The 22,311-nt window shown below is 37.1% G+C and overlaps 3 protein-coding genes across 3 annotated transcripts; 1 reads left to right on the top strand and 2 right to left on the bottom strand.

The window, feature by feature from the left end:
- Positions 1–726: 726 nt before the first annotated feature.
- On the bottom strand, positions 727–8,192 carry LOC129100709 (zinc finger protein OZF-like). Its single transcript, XM_054610150.1, has 5 exons — positions 7,923–8,192; positions 3,917–4,510; positions 3,659–3,832; positions 3,224–3,307; positions 727–1,571 (listed from the first exon to the last, which is right to left on the bottom strand). Exons 1-5 carry the CDS (start codon positions 8,092–8,094, stop codon positions 1,219–1,221), a joined length of 1,377 nt encoding a protein of 458 aa, XP_054466125.1. The 5' UTR covers positions 8,095–8,192; the 3' UTR covers positions 727–1,218.
- Positions 8,193–14,346: 6,154 nt separating this feature from the next.
- LOC129101739 (zinc finger protein 287-like) lies at positions 14,347–15,887 on the bottom strand. Its single transcript, XM_054611650.1, has 2 exons — positions 15,722–15,887; positions 14,347–15,342 (listed from the first exon to the last, which is right to left on the bottom strand). The coding sequence occupies exons 1-2, from the start codon at positions 15,885–15,887 to the stop codon at positions 14,528–14,530; spliced, it is 981 nt and encodes a 326-aa protein (XP_054467625.1). The 3' UTR covers positions 14,347–14,527.
- Positions 15,888–16,017: 130 nt separating this feature from the next.
- cenatac (centrosomal AT-AC splicing factor) lies at positions 16,018–22,087 on the top strand. Its single transcript, XM_054611648.1, has 11 exons — positions 16,018–16,259; positions 16,457–16,623; positions 17,133–17,231; positions 17,303–17,369; positions 17,527–17,589; positions 17,978–18,045; positions 18,157–18,271; positions 18,380–18,407; positions 18,920–19,021; positions 19,432–19,564; positions 20,296–22,087. The coding sequence occupies exons 1-11, from the start codon at positions 16,143–16,145 to the stop codon at positions 20,414–20,416; spliced, it is 1,080 nt and encodes a 359-aa protein (XP_054467623.1). The 5' UTR covers positions 16,018–16,142; the 3' UTR covers positions 20,417–22,087.
- The last annotated feature ends 224 nt before the right edge of the window (positions 22,088–22,311 follow it).

Raw genomic sequence — 22,311 nt, 5'->3', positions numbered from 1 at the left:
GCACTGAGGAGAGGCTTCCGTCGGGCCACTCTGCCATAAAGCCCCGACTGGTGGAGGGCTGCAGTGATAGTTGACTTTGTGGAACTTTCTCCCATCTCCCTACTGCATCTCTGGAGCTCAGCCACAGTGATCTTTGGGTTCTTCTTTACCTCTCTCACCAAGGCTCTTCTCCCACGATTGCTCAGTTTGGCTGGACGGCCAGGTCTAGGAAGAGTTCTGTCATCCCATACTTCTTCCATTTAAGGATTATGGAGGCCACTGTGCTCTTAGGAACCTTGAGTGCTGCAGAAATTCTTTTGTAACCTTGGCCAGATCTGTGCCTTGCCACAATTCTGTCTCTGAGCTCCTTGGGCAGTTCCTTCGACCTCATGATTCTCATTTGTTCTGACATGCACTGTGAGCTGTAAGGTCTTATATAGACAGGTGTGTGCCTTTCCTAATCAAGTCCAATCAGTTTAATTAAACACAGCTGGACTCCAATGAAGGAGTAGAACCATCTCAAGGAGGATCAGAAGAAATGGACAGCATGTGAGTTAAATATGAGTGTCACAGCAAAGGGTCTGAATACTTATGACCATGTGATATTTCAGTTTTTCTTTTTTAATAAATTTGCAAAAATTTCTACATTTCTGTTTTTTTCTGTCAAGATGGGTTGCTGAGTGTACATTAATGCGGAAAAAAAATAACTTTTTCGATTTTAGCAAATGGCTGCAATGAAACAAAGAGTGAAAAATTTAAAGGGGTCTGAATACTTTCCGTACCCACTGTATGTTGGGGCCTGACCCAGACGTGCTTTAAAAGTGATCAGTAAAATCTTTAAATCAATTCTAAAACGAACAGGGAGCCAATGAAGAGAAGCCAGGATTGGGGTGATGTGATGTCGTCTGTTAGAACCAGTAAGAAGCCTGGCTGCTGCATTCTTAACTAGTTGGAGGCGAGAGAGTGACTTGTGGTTGCTGCCAGAGAGGAGGGAGTTACAGTAGTCCAGTCTTGAAAAGATAAATGCATGGAAGATTTTTTTCCAGTTCAGGGTGAGTGAGGATTGGTTTTATTTTGGAGATGGTTCTGATTTGAAGGAAACAGGACTGGACTACTTTTGTGATGTGGGGTTTGAAACTGAAATCGGAATCAAATAGAACTCCTAAGTTTCTTGCAGTGGATTTTATATTTACACATCTCAGAACTGAGTTAGCTCCCATGTATTTTCCAACGACAAGGCTACTTGTCTGTATGCCATCTTACATGCCTTGACAATTGAATCGCCGTAAGGTATCTGTTCCCGCAGGTCTTGCAGATGAACGATTTCTCCCCGGTGTGGACTCTTCTCCTGTGAACCAATAAGTTACTGCTATGTCGAAAATCTTTTCCACAGGTTTTGCAAGAATATGGCTTTTCACCTGTGTGTGTTCTCATGTGGCCCACCAAGTGACTATTACGTCGAAAAGTGTTTCCACATGTTTTGCAAGAATGTGGCTTCAAGTTCTCACCAGTGTGGATTTTCATATGACTTTTCAATTCTGATTTGTCACGGAATCGTTTCCCACATACGTTGCAAGAATGTGGCTTCTCACCTGTGTGGATTCTCAGATGTCTGTTCAAATTTGCTTTAATATTAAATCCTCTCCCACATGTGTTGCACTGGAATAACGGTTTAGGCTGTGGAGGCTCTGGGTCTTCTTGGTCCAGACTGGAGTTCCTCTTCTGAATACAGAGCTGCTGGTCAGAGAGAACCTCCTCCTCCTTACAGACATGTTTCTTTGGGAGCTCTGGAAGGGAAGACACCAAAATAAATATGAGAATACTCTGATGGTAAAGAGAATGCAAACAGTGCAATCACATGAAACCAGGCATCCAGCAAACTGGATACCACGACAGTAGACGAGGACGGTAAAATAAGGTGAACCCGGAAGAGAATACCGACATCGGTCTTGGATAAAATATTTTAACTTTTTGCCATCTGAATATGCAAACGGATGTTACGTAGGTCTCTCACACTAGAGAGTTACTTTTTTGTTAGAATAACAAGGGGAAGCACAACTATCTAGTTATATAACGGTAAATTCCCTAAAAATATAAATGACACAACTGAAACGGCATAATTGTATTAAATATATCCTCTTTGATGATGGCAAAAAGTTAAAATATTTTAAATTTGGACGGCAAGTGTACCATTACCAGTATTCTCTGCCTGCCTCACCTAATTTTACCAACCTGTTCTGATTTGCTGTCTACCATCTGCCTGAATTCATGTAAATGCAGCATTAATTAATACCAGTACGTATTTAGACACTCGTAAAAGAACACTTCTTCACAATGACTGTTTTTACTCTTGATGTGAGTGAAACACATCTGCAGCTTTGATGAACGGAATATACTTAAAGCTTTAGACCTCAGTGTGAATCATGAATTCTTACCTCATCACCTCATGAAGCTTTATTGTTAGAATACATACATGAGATCGAAAAACACTGTTTCATTGCTCACTTCCCTTTGAGCACTGATCATTACAATTCATTCACTTTTCATTACTATTGTAGAGGCTGATTTGTGACAGCACCATGTAGCACTCCATCTACAATTTTTATTTCTATGCCACCTATAAAATCCAAAACAACATAAAAATATAAAATAAATGACACATTGTAGACAAAAAAAGAAAAGTTGTCTCATTGTAATGATGACAACATAACTGACTCAACAACACAGAGAGAGTGTTTCTCAGCCTAAACATCTGTGTTCACAATCCACTCATATTACTGAAGTATATACCAATTCTAAAACCAAAAGAAAAATCAAATTGGTCAATCATTTGCAGGAATTATGAACTCAAGAACTGATTTAGCTCCCATGTATCTTCCAACTACAAGGCTACTTGTCTGTATGCCATCTTACATGCCTTGACAATTGAAACGCCGTAAAGTATCTGTTCCCGCAGGCCTTGCAGATGAACGGTTTCTCCCCATTGTGGGCTCTTCTCGTGTGAACCAATAAGACACTGCTATGTCGAAAATCTTTTTTCCACAGGTTTCGCAAGAATATGGCTTTTCACCTGTGTGTGTTCCCATGTGGTCCACCAAGTTACCATTCGTTCGAAAAGTGTTTCCACATGTTTTGCAAGAATGTGGCTTCAAGATCTCATCTGTGTGGATTTTCATATGAAAGGTCAATGCTGATTTCTCACTGAATTGTTTCCCACATTAGTTGCAAGAATATGGCTTCTCACCTGTGTGTGTTCTCATGTGGTTCACCAAGTGACTATTACGTCGAAAATCTTTTCCACAGGTTTTGCAAGAATACGGCTTCTCACCTGTGTGTGTTCTCATGTGATTCAACAACTCACTTTTGAGTCGAAAATCTTTTCCACATGTTTTGCAAGAATACGGCTTTAAGTTCTCCCGTGTGGATCTTCATATGAAAGGTCAATGCTGATTTCTGACTGAATCGTTTCCCACATACGTTGCAATAATGTGGCTTCTCACCTGTGTGATTTCTCATGTGGACCAACAACTGACTATTACTTCGATAAGTCATTCCACATGTTTTGCAAGAATGTGGCTTCAAGACCTCACCCGTGTGGATTTTCAAATGAAAAGTCAATGTTGATTTCACACTGAATCCTTTCCACATGTTTTGCAAGAATGTGGCTTCAAGATCTCACCTGTGTGGATCTTCATATGAAATTGCAATGCAGATTTCTCACTGAATCGTTTCCCACATACGTTGCAAGAATATGGCTTCTCACCTGTGTGTTTTCTCATGTGGACCAACAACTGACTATTAAATCGAAAAGTCTTTCCACATGTTTTGCAAGAATGTGGCTTCAAGTTCACACCTGTGTGGATTTTCACATGAACTTTCAATGTTGCTTTCTGACTTAATCGTTTCCCAAATACGGTGCAAGAATGTGGCTTCTCACCTGTGTGGATCTTCATATGACCTTTCAATGTTGCTTTCTGATTGAATCGTTTCCCACATTCGTTGCAAGAATATGGCTTCTCACCTGTGTGGATTCTCAGATGTCTGTAAAATCTATACTTTAACTTGAATTCTTTCCCACATGTGTCGCACTTGAATAACGGTCTTGGCTCTGCATTACTAGTGGATTCAGAGTATCCATGCTTGCCTCCTTTCTGATCTTGGCTTTTATCTGCATGAGAGTTGTGTGAGAGGAGCTGGTGGTCCTTGTTTGGTTCCGGTACTACAGAGCTTTCAACTGAAGTGTAGCCTAGAGGTGTTTCTTCCACCACACTCTTTTCATCGCTACTCATGTACAGAGTCTGATCTTTATTGTGGTCACTTTCCTCATAACTAGGAGTCAACATAAAGGTCTCAGTCTCCTGCTTCAGTTCAAGCTGCTCTCCCTCCTGACTGGTGCAGAGTTCCTCCTGTTCCTCTTTAACCTGTGGAGGCTCTGGGTCCTCTTGGTCCAGACTGGAGTTCCTCTCCTGAACACAGAGCTGCTGGTCAGAGAGAACCTCCTCCTCCTTACAGACATGTTGCTTTGGGAGCTCTGGAAGGGAAGAAACCGAAATATGAGAATAGTCTGATGGTAAAGAAGAGAATGCAAACAGTGCTATCACATGAAACCAGGCATCCAGCACCCTGGATACCACGACAGTAGACGAATTGCGGTCAACTCGGCAGACACTCGAATCTCCGTGGTCAAGTTAGCCGACACTGCAATTTTAGTGCACCTATAATACTAACACTCATGGTAAACACATTCAAACGGCCCAAATCGGGAGTGTGCGATGGACTTTGTGAAGTTGGCGGAAGGATCAACGTGACATAACTTCCGGTTTTCAAAATAAGATGTAAACAAAGCGTATGTACAAATATATGGAAATAAGATTTATTTTTTCAAAAATGAAAGTTACCTGCATGTCGTGACTGACTAACATTTTCACTGTACCAATTGTATATTATATTTAACAAAGTATTAACTCCTACATTTGTACCTTCAAATAGGTCATTTCTTTAATTTATAAGGTGCTATGAACATATTTTTTCAATAATTCCAGACAATACCTGATGTATATGTGTTCAGGAAATCTCTGACTTCACTCAAACTAAAAATCGAACATTTTTACTGTACCAATTCTGAGATTTTTCAAAGTAAAAGTCCCAAATTTGTTCATTCCAAAAACTAATTTCTGAATATTTTAAGTGATATTAAAATAATTTTCTGAATAATTCCAGACAATGACTACTTAATATGTGTTCAGGACATCTCTGACTCCACTGGTACATAAAATCTAACTTTTTTACTGTACCAATTAATTAAATCTTAATTAATTAAATTCCAGAATATGACTGATTCACATCTGCTCAGGAGATCTATAACTCCACCCATACAGAAAATCAAACATTTTTACTGCAGCAATTAGAAGATCTTTCAAATTAAAAGTCCTATATTTGTGCATTTAAAAGGCTAATTTCCATATATTTAAGGTGCTAGAAAATTATTTTCTCAATAATTCCAGCCAATGACGGAGACATATGTGTTCAGGACATCTTTGACTATACTTGCTAAGAAAATCAAAACTTTTTACTGTACAAATTACAAGATCTTTCAAAGGTAAAGTCCTACATTTGTATGGAGAAATATCTAATAACTGAATATTTAAGGTGCTCTAAAAAGTATTTTCTCAGTATTTCCAGACAATGACTGATATATTTCTTTTGAGGACATCTCTGACTCAACCGATATGTAAAATCAAAACATTTTACTGTACCAATTTAAAGATTTTCCAAATTAAAAGTCCTACATCTGTGCCGAGAAATATCTAATAACTGAAAAATTGAGGTGATATAAAAAGACTTATCTCAATAATTCCAGACAATGACCAATGCATATGTGTTCAGTACGTTTCAGCCTTCACCTATACTGAAAATCAAAGATTTTTACTGTACCAAAGTCCTTCATTTCTAACTTCAAATATCTAATTTCTGAATACTTGAGGTGTTTATTAAATAACTTTTTCTTAATATTTCCAGATTTGTGTTCAGGACTTCTCTGTCAACAGGCTTACAAAAAGTCAAACAGTTTTAATGTTCTAATTTAAAGATATTACAATGGTAGAAATCCCAATTTTTAATCATAATTCGGTACATTTAAGAATATTTGAGATGCTATAAAAATGATTTCCTTGATAATGACACATTCATTTTTGCTCAGGACATCTCTGACTACACCAATGATGAAATAAAAAAAAGTTGAATGCAGCAATTAAAATATTTTACAAAAAACATGCAAAATAAAAAGGTAAAAGGGTAGCAGAGGAAAAAAAACAACCCTTTTTGTGGAATCATTATTGACAGACAGCAACTCCAGTCAAGAAGAAATAGTTTGAATCTCTTTCTTTAAATTATAAAACCATGTTCTGAATTTCTGACTAAATTCCATTGTCTGGAATTATTATTAACATGTTTGTAGCACTTCAAATTTTCACTCATAAGATATTTCTCAGTACAAATGTAAGACTTTTACTTTGAAAAATCTCTGAATTTGTAGAGTAAAAATGTTTGACTTTCAGTTTGGGTGTAGTCAGAGATATCTTGTATAGATGTGAATCAGTCTTATTCTGGAATGATTGAGGCAAGTCTTTTTATATCAACTCAAATATTCTGTTATTGGATATTTCTCGGTATAAGTGTAGGACTTTTACTTTGAAAGATCTCTCACTTTGCACAGTAAACATTTTTTGTATAAGTGCAGTCAGAGATGTTCTGAACACATAAACAATACTCATTGTCTGGAATTATTGAGAAAATACCTTTTATAGCACCTCAAATATTCAGTTATCAGATATGTTTTTGTAGAAATGTAGGACTTTTACCATGTAAAATCTTTTCTTTGGTACAGTAAAAATGTCAGATTTTCACTGAGCGTATATTCAGAGATATCCTTAACAAATATGCAGTAGTCATTGACTGGAATTATTGAGAAAACTCTTTTAATAGCACCTTAAATATTCATAAATTTGCTTTTTTAAGTGCACAAATGTAGGACTTTTACTTTGAAAGATCTCTTAATTGGTACAGTAAAAATGATAGTCAGTCACGAGATGCAGGTAACTGGGTTCATTTTTGTGTGAATATAATTAACATTTAATTATTAATAATTATTATTTCCATATATTATAATTTGACCAACCTGTTCTGATTAATGTTGATTTGGGAGCTCTGGAAGGGAAGACACCAAAATAAATATGAGAATACTCTGATGGTGAAGAAGAGAATGCAAACAGTGCAATCACATGAAACCAGGCATCCAGCACACTGGATACCACGACAGTAGACGAGGACAGGACGGTAAAATAAGGTGAACCCGGAAGAGAATAACAACATCGGTCTTGGATAAAATATTAAAACCTTTTGCCATCTGAATTTGCAACTGGTTGTTACGTAGCTCCCTCACACTAGAGAGTTACTATCTTGCAATAGAATAAAAAGGGGAAGCACAATTATATAGTTATATGATGTTAAATACCCTGAATATATAAATGAAACAATTGAAAGGAAATAATTGCATTAAATATATCCTCTTTGATCATGGCAGAAAGTTTTTTCAATTTGATTTCAATGGATGAGTCATTGTCTGGAATTATTGATAAAACTATTGTTGTAGAAACTTAAATATTCATAAATTATCTTTTTAAATGCACAAATGTTTGACTTTTACTTTAAATATCTCTTAATTGGTCCAGTAAAAATGTTTGACTTTTAGTTTGAGCGAACACATGAACATCAGTTATTGTCTGGAATTATTTAGAAAAATATCATATATATATATATATCATAGGACCTTAAAAATGAAAGAAATTACCTATTTGAAGGTAGAAATGTAGGAGTTATTACTTTGTTAAATATGAATGAGAATGACTCTGTTTAGTGTTTTTAAATGATTGAGTTGTACACACCTATCCTGTGTAGCTTTATTGCAGGTTTCCAAACGACATCCAGCAGTCTGCGCTGACGGTCGACCTCTTCCTCGTACTGGAAGATAGTTTTTTCAAAGACTCCGAATATTTCTTGAGCAGCGGCAGTGAGTCGCTCGGTGACAAACTCTCTCAAAGACTCAACTGAGGACATTGTTGGAATAATTACCTCCGCAACGTCTACAATATCGTTTTTTACAGCCAGCTCCACACGTGCGAGCAGCTGACGATACAGGCGCTTGTGTTGTTTACTTCCGCTGGATGTCACACTGATAAGTTCCGACGGTGGACGAGAGTTATTTTTTCTTTCCGCTTTAATAAAAAAAAAAAAGGTTGTGCTTGAACATCTGTCTGGTTTCATCTCACAGGGACATGAATCTATTTTCTCTCTGCATCAACTGATGTCTTTTTCGATTTATTTTGAGGCAAACAATTAAAATAATAATAAAAAAGATATAAGAAGAGATGGAGGAACTTTACACAGGTAGGTAAAAGTAACAATAACACGGTGAAAAAATATACATGAATTAAAAATGTTAGTAATTTTAATAAATTACTATGAGCCAAAGATTAATTGAAGTATACAAACACCCTAATAAGTAGTAGTCAACATAAAGAGGACCTCCTCCTCGTTACAGATTGTAAAGTTTTTAGTGCACAAATCAGCAATCGGCACCATTTTATAATAATAATAATAACTTTATTTATACAGCACCTTTAAAAACAGAAGTTACAAAGTGGCAGACAAGGCAGCAAAAGTAAGGCAATTAAACAAAATAAAGCTAAGACAAACTAAGGTAAGACTTACACCCTGATAAAGATAAAACAGTAAAATAGATGAAACAATAAAAACAATCGATAGGATAAAACTAGACTAAGAAATAACAAGTGAGAATAAATGAAATGAATGAAATAAATAAAGATAAAATAGTATATTCAAATCAAATAAGATAGTAAAACCAATAATAAAACGAAACATTAAAGCGACGACATCACATGAAAGCCATTCTGTAAAAATGTGTTTTAAGAAGTGATTGAAAAGAGATTACTGATCTTGCAAGCCTTATCTCCTCAGGCAGGTCGTTCCAAAGCCGAGGAGCCCTTATGGCAAAAGCACAGTCGCCTTTAGTTTTCAGCCTCGACTTTGGAACAGCCAGAAGGGCCCCACCTGAGGATCTAAGGTTGTGAGCTGGCTCATACGGGGTCAACATTTCTAATATATATGTTGGGGCCTGACCCAGACGTGCTTTAAAAGTGATCAGTAAAATCTTTAAATCAATTCTAAAACGAACAGGGAGCCAATGAAGAGAAGCCAGGATTGGGGTGATGTGATGTCGTCTGTTAGAACCAGTAAGAAGCCTGGCTGCTGCATTCTTAACTAGTTGGAGGCGAGAGAGTGACTTCTGGTTGATGCCAGAGAGGAGGGAGTTACAGTAGTCCAGTCTTGAAAAGATAAATGCATGGAAGATTTTTTTCCAGTTCAGTGTGAGTGAGGATTGGTTTTATTTTGGAGATGGTTCTGATTTGAAGGAAACAGGACTGGACTACTTTTGTGATGTGGGGTTTGAAACTGAAATCGGAATCAAATAGAACTCCTAAGTTTCTTGCAGTGGATTTTATATTTACACATCTCAGAACTGAGTGAGCTCCCATGTATTTTCCAACGACAAGGCTACTTGTCTGTATGCCATCTTACATGCCTTGACAATTGAATCGCCGTAAGGTATCTGTTCCCGCAGATCTTGCAGATGAACGATTTATCCCCGGTGTGGACTCTTCTCCTGTGAACCAATAAGTTACTGCTATGTCGAAAATCTTTTCCACAGGTTTTGCAAGAATATGGCTTTTCACCTGTGTGTGTTCTCATGTGGTCCACCAAGTGACTATTACGTCGAAAAGTGTTTCCACATGTTTTGCAAGAATGTGGCTTCAAGTTCTCACCCGTGTGGATTTTCATATGACTTTTCAATTCTGATTTGTCAGGGAATCGTTTCCCACATACGTTGCAAGAATATGGCTTCTCACCTGTGTGGATTCTCAGATGTCTGTAAAGTCTATACTTAAACTTGAATTCTTTCCCACATGTGTCGCACTTGAATAACGGTTTTGGCTCTGCATTACTGGTGGATTCAGAGTATCCATGCTTGCCTCCTTTCTGATCTTGGCTTTTATCTGCATGAGAGTTGTGTGGGAGGAGCTGGTGGTCCTCGTTTGGTTCCGGTACTACAGAGCTTTCAACTGAAGTGTAGCCTAGAGGTGTTTCTTCCACCATACTCTGATTTTCATCGATACTCATGTTCAGAGTCTGATCTTTACTGTGGTCACTTTCCTCATAACTAGGAGTCAACACAAAGGTCTCAGTCTCCTGCTTCAGTTCAAGCTGCTCTCCCTCCTGACTGGTGCAGGGTTCCTCCTGTTCCTCTTTAACCTGTGGAGGCTCTGGGTCTTCTTGGTCCAGACTGGAGTTCCTCTCCTGAATACAGAGCTGCTGGTCAGAGAGAACCTCCTCCTCCTTACAGACATGTTGATTTGGGAGCTCTGGAAGGGAAGAAGCCAAAATAAATATGAGAATACTCTGATGGTAAAGAGAATGCAAACAGTGCAATCACATGAAACCAGGCATCCAGCAAACTGGATACCACGACAGTAGACGAACTGCGGTCAACTCGTCAGACTCTCGGATCTCCGTGGTCAAGTTAGCCGACACTGCAATTTTAGTGCACCTATAATACTAACACTCATGGTAAACACATTCAAACGGCCCAGATCGGGAGTGTGCGATGGACTTTGTGAAGTTGGCGGAAGGATCAACGTGACATAACTTCCGGTTTTCAAAATAAGATGTAAACAAAGCGTACGTACAAATATATGGAAATAAGATTTATTTCATTCACATCAAAAATGAACCCAGTTACCTGCATGTCGTGACTGACTAACATTTTCACTGTATCAATTGTATATTATATTTAACAAAGTATTAACTCCTACATTTGTACCTTCAAATAGGTCATTTCTTTAATTTATAAGGTGCTATGAACATATTTTTCTCAATAATTCCAGACAATACCTGATGTATATGTGTTCAGGAAATCTCTGACTTCACTCAAACTAAAAATCGAACATTTTTACCTTACCAATTATGAGATTTTTCAAAGTAAAAGTCCCAAATTTGTTCATTCCAAAAACCAATTTCTGAATATTTTAAGTGATATTAAAATAATTTTCTGAATAATTCCAGACAATGACTACTTAATATGTGTTCAGGACATCTCTGACTCCACTGGTACATAAAATCTAACTTTTTTACTGTACCAATTAATTAAATCTTAATTAATTAAATTCCAGAATATGACTGATTCACATCTGCTCAGGAGATCTATAACTCCACCCATACAGAAAATCAAACATTTTTACTGCAGCAATTAGAAGATCTTTCAAATTAAAAGTCCTATATTTGTGCATTTAAAAGGCTAATTTCCATATATTTAAGGTGCTAGAAAATTATTTTCTCAATAATTCCAGCCAATGACGGAGACATATGTGTTCAGGACATCTTTGACTATACTTGCTAAGAAAATCAAACCTTTTTACTGTACAAATTACAAGATCTTTCAAAGGTAAAGTCCTACATTTTTATGGAGAAATATCTAATAACTGAATATTTAAGGTGCTCTAAAAAGTATTTTCTCAGTAATTCCAGACAATGACTGATATATTTCTTTTGAGGACATCTCTCAACCGATATGTAAAATCAAAACATTTTACTGTACCAATTTAAAGATTTTCCAAATTAAAAGTCCTACATCTGTGCCGAGAAATATCTAATAACTGAAAAATTGAGGTGATATAAAAAGACTTATCTCAATAATTCCAGACAATGACCAATGCATATGTGTTCGTTTCAGCCTTCACCTATACTGAAAATCAAAGATTTTTACTGTACCAAAGTCCTTCATTTCTAACTTCAAATATCTAATTTCTGAATACTTGAGGTGTTTATTAAACAACTTTTTCTTAATATTTCCAGATTTGTGTTCAGGACTTCTCTGTCAACAGGCTTACAAAAAGTCAAACAGTTTTAATGTTCTAATTTAAAGATATTACAATGGTAGAAATCCCAATTTTTAATCATAATTCGGTACATTTAAGAATATTTGAGATGCTATAAAAATTATTTCCTTGATAATGACACATTCATTTTTGCTCAGGACATCTCTGACTACACCAATGATGAAATAAAAAAAATTTGGACACAGCAATTAAAATATTTTACAACAAACATGCAAAATAAAAAGGTAAAAGGGTAGCAGTGAAAAAAATCATTATTGACAGACAGCAACTCCAGTCAAGAAGAAATAGTTTGAATCTCTTTCTTTAAATTATAAAAGCATGTTCTAAATTTCTGACTAAATTCCATTGTCTGGAATTATTATTAACATGTTTGTAGCACCTCAAATCTTCACTCATAAGATATTTCTCGGTACAAATGTAAGACTTTTACTCTGAAAAATCTCTGAATTTGTACAGTAAAAATGTTTGACTTTCAGTTTGGGTGTAGTCAGAGATCTCTTGTATCGATGTGAATCAGTCTTATTCTGGAATGATTGAGGCAAGTCTTTTTATATCAACTCAAATATTCTGTTATTGGATATTTCTCGGATTAAGTGTAGGACTTTTACTTTGAAAGATCTCTCACTTTGTACAGTAATAATTTTTTGTAGTCAGAGATGTTCTGAACACATATACATCAGTCATTGTCTGGAATTATTGAGAAAATACCTTTTATAGCACCCAAAAATATTCAGTTATTAGATATGTTTTCGTATAAATGTAGGACTTTTACCATGTAAAATCTTTTCTTTGGTACAGTAAAAATGTCAGATTTTCAGTGAGGGTATATTCAGAGATATCCTTAACAAATATGCAGTAGTCATTGACTGGAATTATTGAGAAAACTCTTTTAATAGCACCTTAAATATTCAGAAATTTGCTTTTTTTGTGCACAAATGTAGGACCTTTACTTTGAAAGATCTCTTAATTGGTCCAGTAAAAATGTCTGACTTTTAGTTTGAGCGGAGTCAGAGATTTCCTGAACACATGAACATCAGTTATTGTCTGGAATTATTTAGAAAAAATATATATATATATATATATATATATCATAGGACCTTAAAAATGAAAGAAATTACCTATTTGAAGGTAGAAATGTAGGAGTTATTACTTTGTTAAATATGAATGAGAATGACTCTGTTTAGTGTTTTTAAATGATTGAGTTGTACACACCTATCCTGTGTAGCTTTATTGCAGGTTTCCAAACGACATCCAGCAGTCTGCGCTGACGGTCGACCTCTTCCTCGTACTGGAAGATAGTTTTTTCAAAGACTCCGAATATTTCTTGAGCAGCGGCAGTGAGTCGCTCGGTGACAAACTCTCTCAAAGACTCAACTGAGGACATTGTTGGAATAATTACCTCCGCAACGTCTACAATATCGTTTTTTACAGCCAGCTCCACACGTGCGAGCAGCTGACGATACAGGCGCTTGTGTTGTTTACTTCCGCTGGATGTCACACTGATAAGTTCCGACGGTGGAATGTGGGAAGATATGTTCCGCTTGTGTTGGCCTTTTCACAGAAAATGTTTTTAACACCAGTCTGGGCTCAAACGAGTTGTTCCAGTATCATTTGTGTCTTATAAATATGCAACAGTGTTCGCCTCCTTTCTGAGCTATGCTTTCAGCTTCATTAGAGTTGTGAGAGAGCTGGTGGTCCATTGTTTAGTTCTTGCTCTGCAGAGCCTTTAACTTATACAATGACAATATACTCTTACTCAGCTGCATTCTGAGTTAATTCCTGATTCAAATACAGAGTTCGAACTTCACTGTTGTCAGTCGCCTGCTTCAGAAAATAAAAATAAGAAACATATGCAGAATGCTGTGTTGGTGCCATGTTATTACTGCTATGATTCAGTAACGCGAAAGCAACATTTTAGTCGAGCTGATTTGACCTATTTTACACACTGTTGTATAGTTTGACAATGAATCATTGTTTAAAATCTCATCAATAGGTTTATTTTTTTGTAAAACTGTAATCTGCTAAATTACTTTTGAAAGCTGCCCTATGAATGTGGTGGGGTACATAGCAAAATATTTGCCTCTAGAATGTAGGGGAGAACGACAATGTTAACAATTATTTGAGTCTCATTTCCTGTCCATCAAACTATATCTAGATCAGCCTGTCAGTCTTTTGAACTAATTGTACAATAAAACTACTGACAAAAACCACAGGACGCTGGCCTTTTTGAAATCTTTATATTCATGACGTTTGGTAAATGCTCAAAGTAGTAGTACACATAACCCATAAAAATATATAACCAAAGCTGTTTTCATTAACATCAACATGAGCTTCCTTCTGATGATATAGAAGACTGTGATTGTTCTGACAAAGGCTGTTGCTCAAACATACTTCAGTGATGACATAAAGACACACCTATTGGAAAACGGAATAGTTAACTGCATGCTTCAGCTATCAGCTTTTGACTGAACTGAAACAACCCGTTTCATATATTTTACACGTTAACCCTTTCTCTCCTATATGGGTTTGACTACACTTGAAACCTCTGTGCTGCATTGAAACAAATGTTCTCCTTTGTGAGTTTTCAGGTGGTCTTTCAAGTTACTACTAGATCGAAAATCTCTCCCACAGGTTTTGCAAGTGTATGGTTTCTCACCTGAGTGAGTTCTCATGTGGAGCGTTAAGCAATTAGTCCACCTGAATCCTTTCCCACATGTTTTGCAAGTATATGGCTTCTCACCTGTATGGACTCTTATGTGAGTGTGCAACACTGATGCCTGCCTGAATCTTTTTCCACAGATGCTGCAACAATACGGCTTTTCACCTGTATGGACGCCCAGGTGTCTCTGCAATTTTGACATGCATTTAAAAGCTTTCCCACAAGTGTCACATTCTAAAGAGTTTTTACCAGTTTGCGTATTGCAGTTATTTCTGCTTTTGTCTCCATGCTTGCCTCCTTTCTGGTGAGCTACATGATAGTTTTGATAGAGGATCTGACTGTAGCAGGTTGGTTCAGATACCACGGACTGTTTAATTATGTTGACTGGTGACTCTTTTTCTGCTGCATTTAAAAAGTCATCAGGATTAAAGGACAGAGTCTGATCTTCACTGTGGTCACTTTCCTCATAACTAGGAGTCAACATAAAGGTCTCAGTCTCCTGCTTCAGTTCAAGCTGCTCTCCCTCCTGACTGGTGCAGGGTTCCTCCTGTTCCTCTTTAACCTGTGGAGGCTCTGGGTCCTCTTGGTCCAGACTGGAGTTCCTCTCCTGAATACAGAGCTGCTGGTCAGCGAGAACCTCCTCCTCCTTACAGACATGTCGCTGTGGTAATTCTAGGGGGGGAAATGACAGAAGTATATTACTAAAGTAATACTTAAAAAAACTTCATCTGTTCAGACTCCACCTTGGCTCATAAAACAAAATAATAAAAATGTAATTGCATGATTCTTGCACTTTTCGGGATGGTACCCACATGGTTGACTCCACTTATTGTAAATTGCTTTGAATAAAAGTGTCAGCTAAATAAATGTAATTTAATGTATGAGCAAATAGAGAAGTTTGATTCTAAATAATTGAGGATGTACAGACCTATCTATGAACATGCCTTTATAGCAGTAAATAAGTACACGTATATGTTAAACAATTGGGAGTTTATGTAAGCCTTATTCCTGTTTTTTGTTTATAAACTCATTAAGTTTCAACGATACACACCTATCTCGAGTAACTCTGGTTTCCAAACATCATCCAGCAGTCTGCTTTGTCGGTGGATCTCCTCCTCATACTCCACTAGAGTTTTTTCCAAAACTCCAAAAATCTCTTCAACAGCAGCAGTAAGTCGCTCGTCGACAAACCTTCTCAGACATTGTATTTTAGACATTTCCATTCAGATAATCCATCAAATGAAGCCAAGTCTTCCTTGAACACAGCGTAGTAACACTTGCATTGACAGTCGGAACAGTTTAACGACAGGACCACATTTCTGCTTCTGGGGGGACACATATCGAGGCGGCACTGCTTCCTGTAGCAAATGATAACGTGTTGTGTTGTTTTGCCTCAGAAGATGAATTAGGAGAAGAAAGAAAGACGTCAATTAAGCTCAAGTATATTTTATAGTATTTAAAAAACGGTCTAAATGGGTGCATATTATTGTTCTATATGCAGGCAAACTACATTCACAGGGAAGGGACATATCCACGGGAAAAACCATCAAAGCAGACTCAGAGTGGTTCTTCTTAAATTCTTAGAAAAGGTGAGTAGTTTGTTAATTGTGCATTTATTCCTCCAGATATAACGGTATATCATTTATCTCCCTCTGGAGGATGATGTTGTGTCACATCTTGACTGCCACCCATTTTTTTTTTATCTTGTTTTTATGGTTAGTGGCTTGTGCATTTTAGCTTGCATGTAACTTGTTTCCTTGTTTTCGTTTCATCCATTGTTTCCAAGGTGAAAGAAGCTCGGCGCACTCTTAAAAAACCCCAAGTAGAAAAGTTTGATTGCACCCAGAACAAGCAGACCTTCTGGTGCTACTGCTGCGGGTGTGACATTGAGAGAAATGTCACCGACGGTAACATGACTGTTCTGTATGGAGGCTTGTTGGAACACATGGCCACGTAAGTTTAATTTATTTTACTTTTTACTTTTTTATTGCACTGATGCACCTGCTTCATTTTCAGATTTAGGTTGTATCCCCAGCATCAGAAGCACTATAGAAGTTGTGTTGTCAAAGTGACTGCAAAATGTATCCATTCAAAGTTTAGTGTGGTAGAGCTCAGCAGGACATTTTTCTCATTTATATTGGCTGCCATATTTGTAAAAAAAAAAAAAAAAAAGGTTTGACCTACAGTACCAGTCAAAAGTTTGGACACACCTTCTCATTCAACTACTTTGAAGAGTCTAAAATATAAAACATATTCTGGTTTGTTGAGCATTTGTTTGTTTAACACATAATTCCATATGTGTTCCTTCATAGTTTGGATGTCTTCAATATTAATCTACAATGTAGAAAAAACATTGAATGGGAAGGTGTGTCCAAACTTTTGACTGGTACTGTAAGACTTAAAAAAGTTTAAATTAGTACTACTAAAATTAATTGTGACGAACTGCATTTTTCTGGTTTTAGCCCAGAACACAAGAAGAGTACTCACAAGTTCTGGTGGGAGAATAAGGCCGATCCCAAGTTAAGAGACAAGGTCGTCATCACAGAGGAGGAAACTGAGAGGTAGGCTTGGTGCGCCAAAAATATATTTTAATAGAGATTATTTGCGAGGTAAAGTGTTTGTTTTCGTTTAGGTTTAAAGCTGAGGTGGAGAAAGCATTGGAATCATTTGTGGAGAACGAGGATGAATTCTTAAAACAGGTACCCCAAAATCATTCAGTTTTTTAATTTACTTTGACAAACATTAGAGTCTACAGTTATGCTATGGCTAAAGAAATGTGCAAAGGAGTGTTATTTTATACAGACTTGAAATCTGCTTATATAGTTGTTTGTCTTGTTTATCTTTTCATGGCTGCAGGAAGCTGATAACATCCGGGCCCAGGAAAAGCATCGCCAAGAGGTCTTTCAGTCTCTTTTAGAGGTTTGTTTTCCAAAGATGCAGTGGCAGTATCCATCAGTGTGGACTTGACTGTTGTTGTTATGATGACATGATTTTGAGTTACATTTAATATGGGACATAGCTTAATTATTGTAACTGCCAAACTATGTAACCATGATCCTCTGGAGATCCTGTTCAACTCTTAACATTGTGGCTGGGGAGATCTCGTATTTGGTGGTTTAGAGAGAAAGAAACTTCCCTCATCAGGTTATAGAAAAAATAATAAAAAGCTTTTTCGTTCCTAGTTTATGTTAACATTGTGGCCAAAGTATTGTGTGAGGATTTGTGATGATAAAAGCTGAGATGAAGCATGATTAGTGCTCAGACTTCCTCTATGAACCACTGTTGGCTTTTCCTGAATCAATATCAGCGTGACACAGAGCCAGAGTTGTTCAATGGACCCAACGGCACAGACATGTCTGCTGAGGATGCTGTCAGGTAACACTTTGTCCACCTACAACATTCTGTCCTTTTTGCATTGTTTCATCATTAATAGCACTTGAAATTACTTTTGTTGTTTTGGGACTCATCCTATTGTCATGGGAACAGCTCTAAATTTACGCCTCGGGGATCAGACCATCAGACGGGGAGCAGCTGTGTGAAGTCAATGGTCGGAGCACCGCGGGCTGCAACAGGAAAAGGCCTGACTTTCATAGGCTACCAGGTAGACTGACAGCTTGCAGTTACAGTTTTATAATCAATTGTTTTTGCTGTTTGTTTTTTCCACACAAACTCAATCACCTCAGCTGATCACTTGGTTTCTCTGTTACAGGATTCAAACAGTGGAAATGTACATACAGGTAAAGTGATACATTAATTTATTTAATGATGAAACATCTGCAGAAATGCCAAGAGTACATTGGAAATATACATTATTTCAACTATTTATTTTCTTGCACATATATATGGAATTTGATAATCCAATTATAAGACGGTGGTTTAAATGCATGGCCTTTGCTCTGTGATGTGTGTGATGATGATGATGATTTTAGGTGAAGTGGGGTACAATTTTATGTTTTAGTTGTTTTCTATAATTTGAAATAACTATTTCAAATAAAAACAATTAATTGAACTATAAAAATACATCATTGCCATATTGGAAAAATCCTTAATAAATTTAATTTAGTTTAGCTCTAAAACTTCACTCCATCTGCTTTCCAGATCAGTCTCTTGTCTGGTTTTGATGAGTTGGCTGGATGTATTTGTTGTGTTTATAGAAATCTTCCAACTTGTGTCTCTAATAGTTATGGGCTCAGTTCACCTGTTGCATGCAATTGATGAAGAGTAAGCATATAGCCTCTGTGTGTCGTAGGTGCCGTCCCTCCTTGGTTACAGGAGGATCCTCGGGAGGGGACCTCCGCAGCTGCAGCTCATCCAGAGATCGGTCCATCGCTCCAAGAGTTCCTCAAACAGAGTAGGAATCACGCACAGATTTTTTATTTCGGATTTAAATTTGTTGTCAGCTGAGCAATTTGGTTGCTAAATAAATTTTCTGGCCTTGATGATAGTTTACACAAGCAATTATGTTTTATTTGTTGCGGTCACATCACTTGTGGTAACCAGGGAGCCGTGATTTATGATGCGTCTTGGTATTCTGCAGATTTTGTGCCTCCACATGCTTGAAGATTTTCTTCTTTTTTGCTATTGTTGCTGTACATTTAAAAAATCATGGCACTTAAGCAGAATCAACATATTGGTTTCTGATCTGAATCTTAGTCGGTGTTAATGATACAAAGAATATGCCTATGTACACTAAAAGGATGAATCAATGAAACTCTCAAAAATATTGGAGTATAATTAAAATGGCCTCATGTGCTTTGGCAGAGGAGCAAGAAAAACTGAAGAAACTTCCACCAAACCGAGTGGGCGCCAACTTTGACCACAGCTCACACACAGACGCCAACTGGCTTCCATCCTTTGGAAGAGTGTGGAACAGTGGCCGACGCTGGCAGTCCAGGTGAGATCTCGACACTCTTCATTACACCTGCAACTAATATGCAACGATTAAAAAGCGAGACTCCTCTCCCTCCATCCCATCCATTTTACACGCATACAGTTCTTAAGTTAAGGTTTGTTATCCTGTGTTTCTGGACAGATAAATTGACTCATTTGAGAATGGAGATGGGTAGAATGTAAAATATATTTGTCTGGTAATTACCAGCCACTTTAGTAGGTGATCATCAGTGTACATAGAAATATATTGCAGCAACATGGAGTATGAACATGGAGTATGATAGTTAATTCATATGTTATTCTCAAGGATTTTTTTATATGATTCTTTTAAGAAATGCAATTTTTTTTTTTATTTTTTTTTTTTAACGTTCCTCTTTCAGTGTCATTCAAAATGGCAAAAGTGACAGTTTGCCTACTTTCTAATTGTAATTATTTGAATACATTTGCAAAACCAACAATCATTTTTCATAAAGCTGCCAACCGCTTCATATCTTTAGATCTAGGAAGTATAGAAGTGAAACTGTAGGCCCACTGCATAAAGATTTTTTTTATCTATAAGGAGTTGTTGGTTAATGGTTATTTTCCAGCTAATCAAGACTTTTGAAAGCTTAATGATATGTAAAGGCTAATTTTCCTCTGATGTTCCTGGCTAAACATTAAAAAGGCACATCATTTCCAGCTCAGTAGATAAACTTCATTGGTGTTTGCATGCAAATGTGACTTCTTTTTCGACAGGCACCAGTTCAGACAAGAGGAAGGACAGAAGAACAGACCGAAGAGGAAGAAGGAGCACGGCACAGAGGGGTCAAAAAAAGCAAAAACAACTAAACAGCTGACAAATTCTGACAGCACTTAAAACTGATTTTGTTCCGTGAGAGCTGAATGAAGGGGTGTATATAGTTTACAAGATGTGAATGAGATTTTATACTGTTTCTGAGTAGTTGCACTCTGTTGAAATGCTAAGGCTGACTAGACACCGTACTGTTGTTCCTAACCAAACAGTAGTGTTTGCATATGGCAAATTGTATGTCACCTATTTCATAAAGTGTGCAGTATAGCTATTAACTTTGTATATTAGGCAGTGCCTCTTGGATGTATTTCATAATTGCATTTTGTATAAAAACTGCATGGTCCAACGGTCCAATGTGTACACTCACTCAACAAATCAGTGACTCCAATCAAAGGTACCAAAGAGAAAGGGGATGCTTTATTATTAAATATTTGTCCTGCCCCGATTCTCATAATAAGTCACTGTTTCGCCTACAGCTTTTTGAGAAGATAACATTACTGTTCTGCCAAACGAACAGCAGGGGGCGCCAGCCACTGGACTAACAAAGGCACCTTCTGTGTGATAAATATAAGATTTTTCATGGAGGCAGGCTGTTGAGGCCAACTTTTAGATAACAACTTGGTAAAAACCTCAAATGTATTTCAAGGATATTTGTCCGAATGTGGCAAAGAAAGACAGCATTATTGAATAATAGTGTTTTTTTGTTTTGTTTTGTCTCTGCTGCTAAATTCTGAGCTGTCAGTTTTACTTTACAAACAATCCTAAATTGCAATACACATTATTAGAGCAGCAGTTATCAGTGTTTTAAGACCTCAACAAAAAACAGCTCTTTATTTTGCAGCAAACCTGTACAACCAAATGATGAGCTTTCATTTCCCCTTTCAGATCATGTTCCATGATGAATTACTGGAAAGGTTTAGAGGATGCAAATTTTTGCCACCTTGAGACAAGATGTGATAAAATGTGTGACATGACAGTGTTAATAACAAAAGTCCCTATATCTTTTGTGTCATTAGAATCAGCATTGTATGTTCATAGTGCTGTGAAACTAGATCGCCCCACCTGTTTTCCAATCCTTCATTATATAAATAAAGAAGTGAGTTTTAGTGTGGAAAGCTTTCACTGGTGTGTACTCACACTCCACAGGGGCATTTCTTGTCACACTCTGTTGCACAGGTGAGCATAAATTGTAGACATGAATAAAAATTGGATTTGCCACCTCATAGTTTCACCCATGTTACATAAGGCCTTGGCCTTAGGAAGCCTTATGCTTTACTACTGCTGCTCTGGAATTACTTTTATAATGCAGACTTTAACAGTGCTTAAAATATATATCACTTGATAACTGGTTTTGTAATAGCTATAATTATTTGGTTCATATCTCCTGTAATATGTAATGCAGCAGAACCGATGAAGGTTAAAAACAAACAGAGAGGTCATTTTGTGATGACTACTGATTACTGTGTGTACAGCGTTTGTTTTGCACAAGAGCAATCAGCAAAAAGAGATGTCTTAAGAGCAGCGACTGGAGTAAATATTCCTCTCCTTAACTCACAGTTGGCCTTTCTTTTAACTGTACAGACCTCCTTCTCTCCATGTTAAGGTATATAATCAGGCTCCAGTGTGCTCTGGGTGGATGGGCGTGGAGCTCAGTGCAGCTGCAAAGCAATCTGGGAATACAACGTGTATCTGATCTATTCTTAGCTTTGTGACAACACGGCTATGGCTGAATCACTACGAAGTAAAAAAAAAAAAAAAAAAATGGGGTTACCATCTGTGCATTTGAGTGCAATCTTAACTATTGCAATAAACTGTAATTACCAGATGTTGATGTAAGTGCTGTATGACTGTATACAGTATTTGACTATTTAATTGTATTTTTCTGTAAAATATTAGGACAGTCGGAACTCCAGCACTACAGTCATCCTTTGCACTAAAGAATGGGAGGGGATAAAAAGCAC

Source organism: Anoplopoma fimbria, chromosome 13, assembly GCF_027596085.1.
Source record: "Anoplopoma fimbria isolate UVic2021 breed Golden Eagle Sablefish chromosome 13, Afim_UVic_2022, whole genome shotgun sequence".
In the NCBI taxonomy this organism is placed as follows: domain Eukaryota; kingdom Metazoa; phylum Chordata; class Actinopteri; order Perciformes; family Anoplopomatidae; genus Anoplopoma; species Anoplopoma fimbria.
This window is presented reverse-complemented; position numbering and strand designations above follow the sequence as displayed.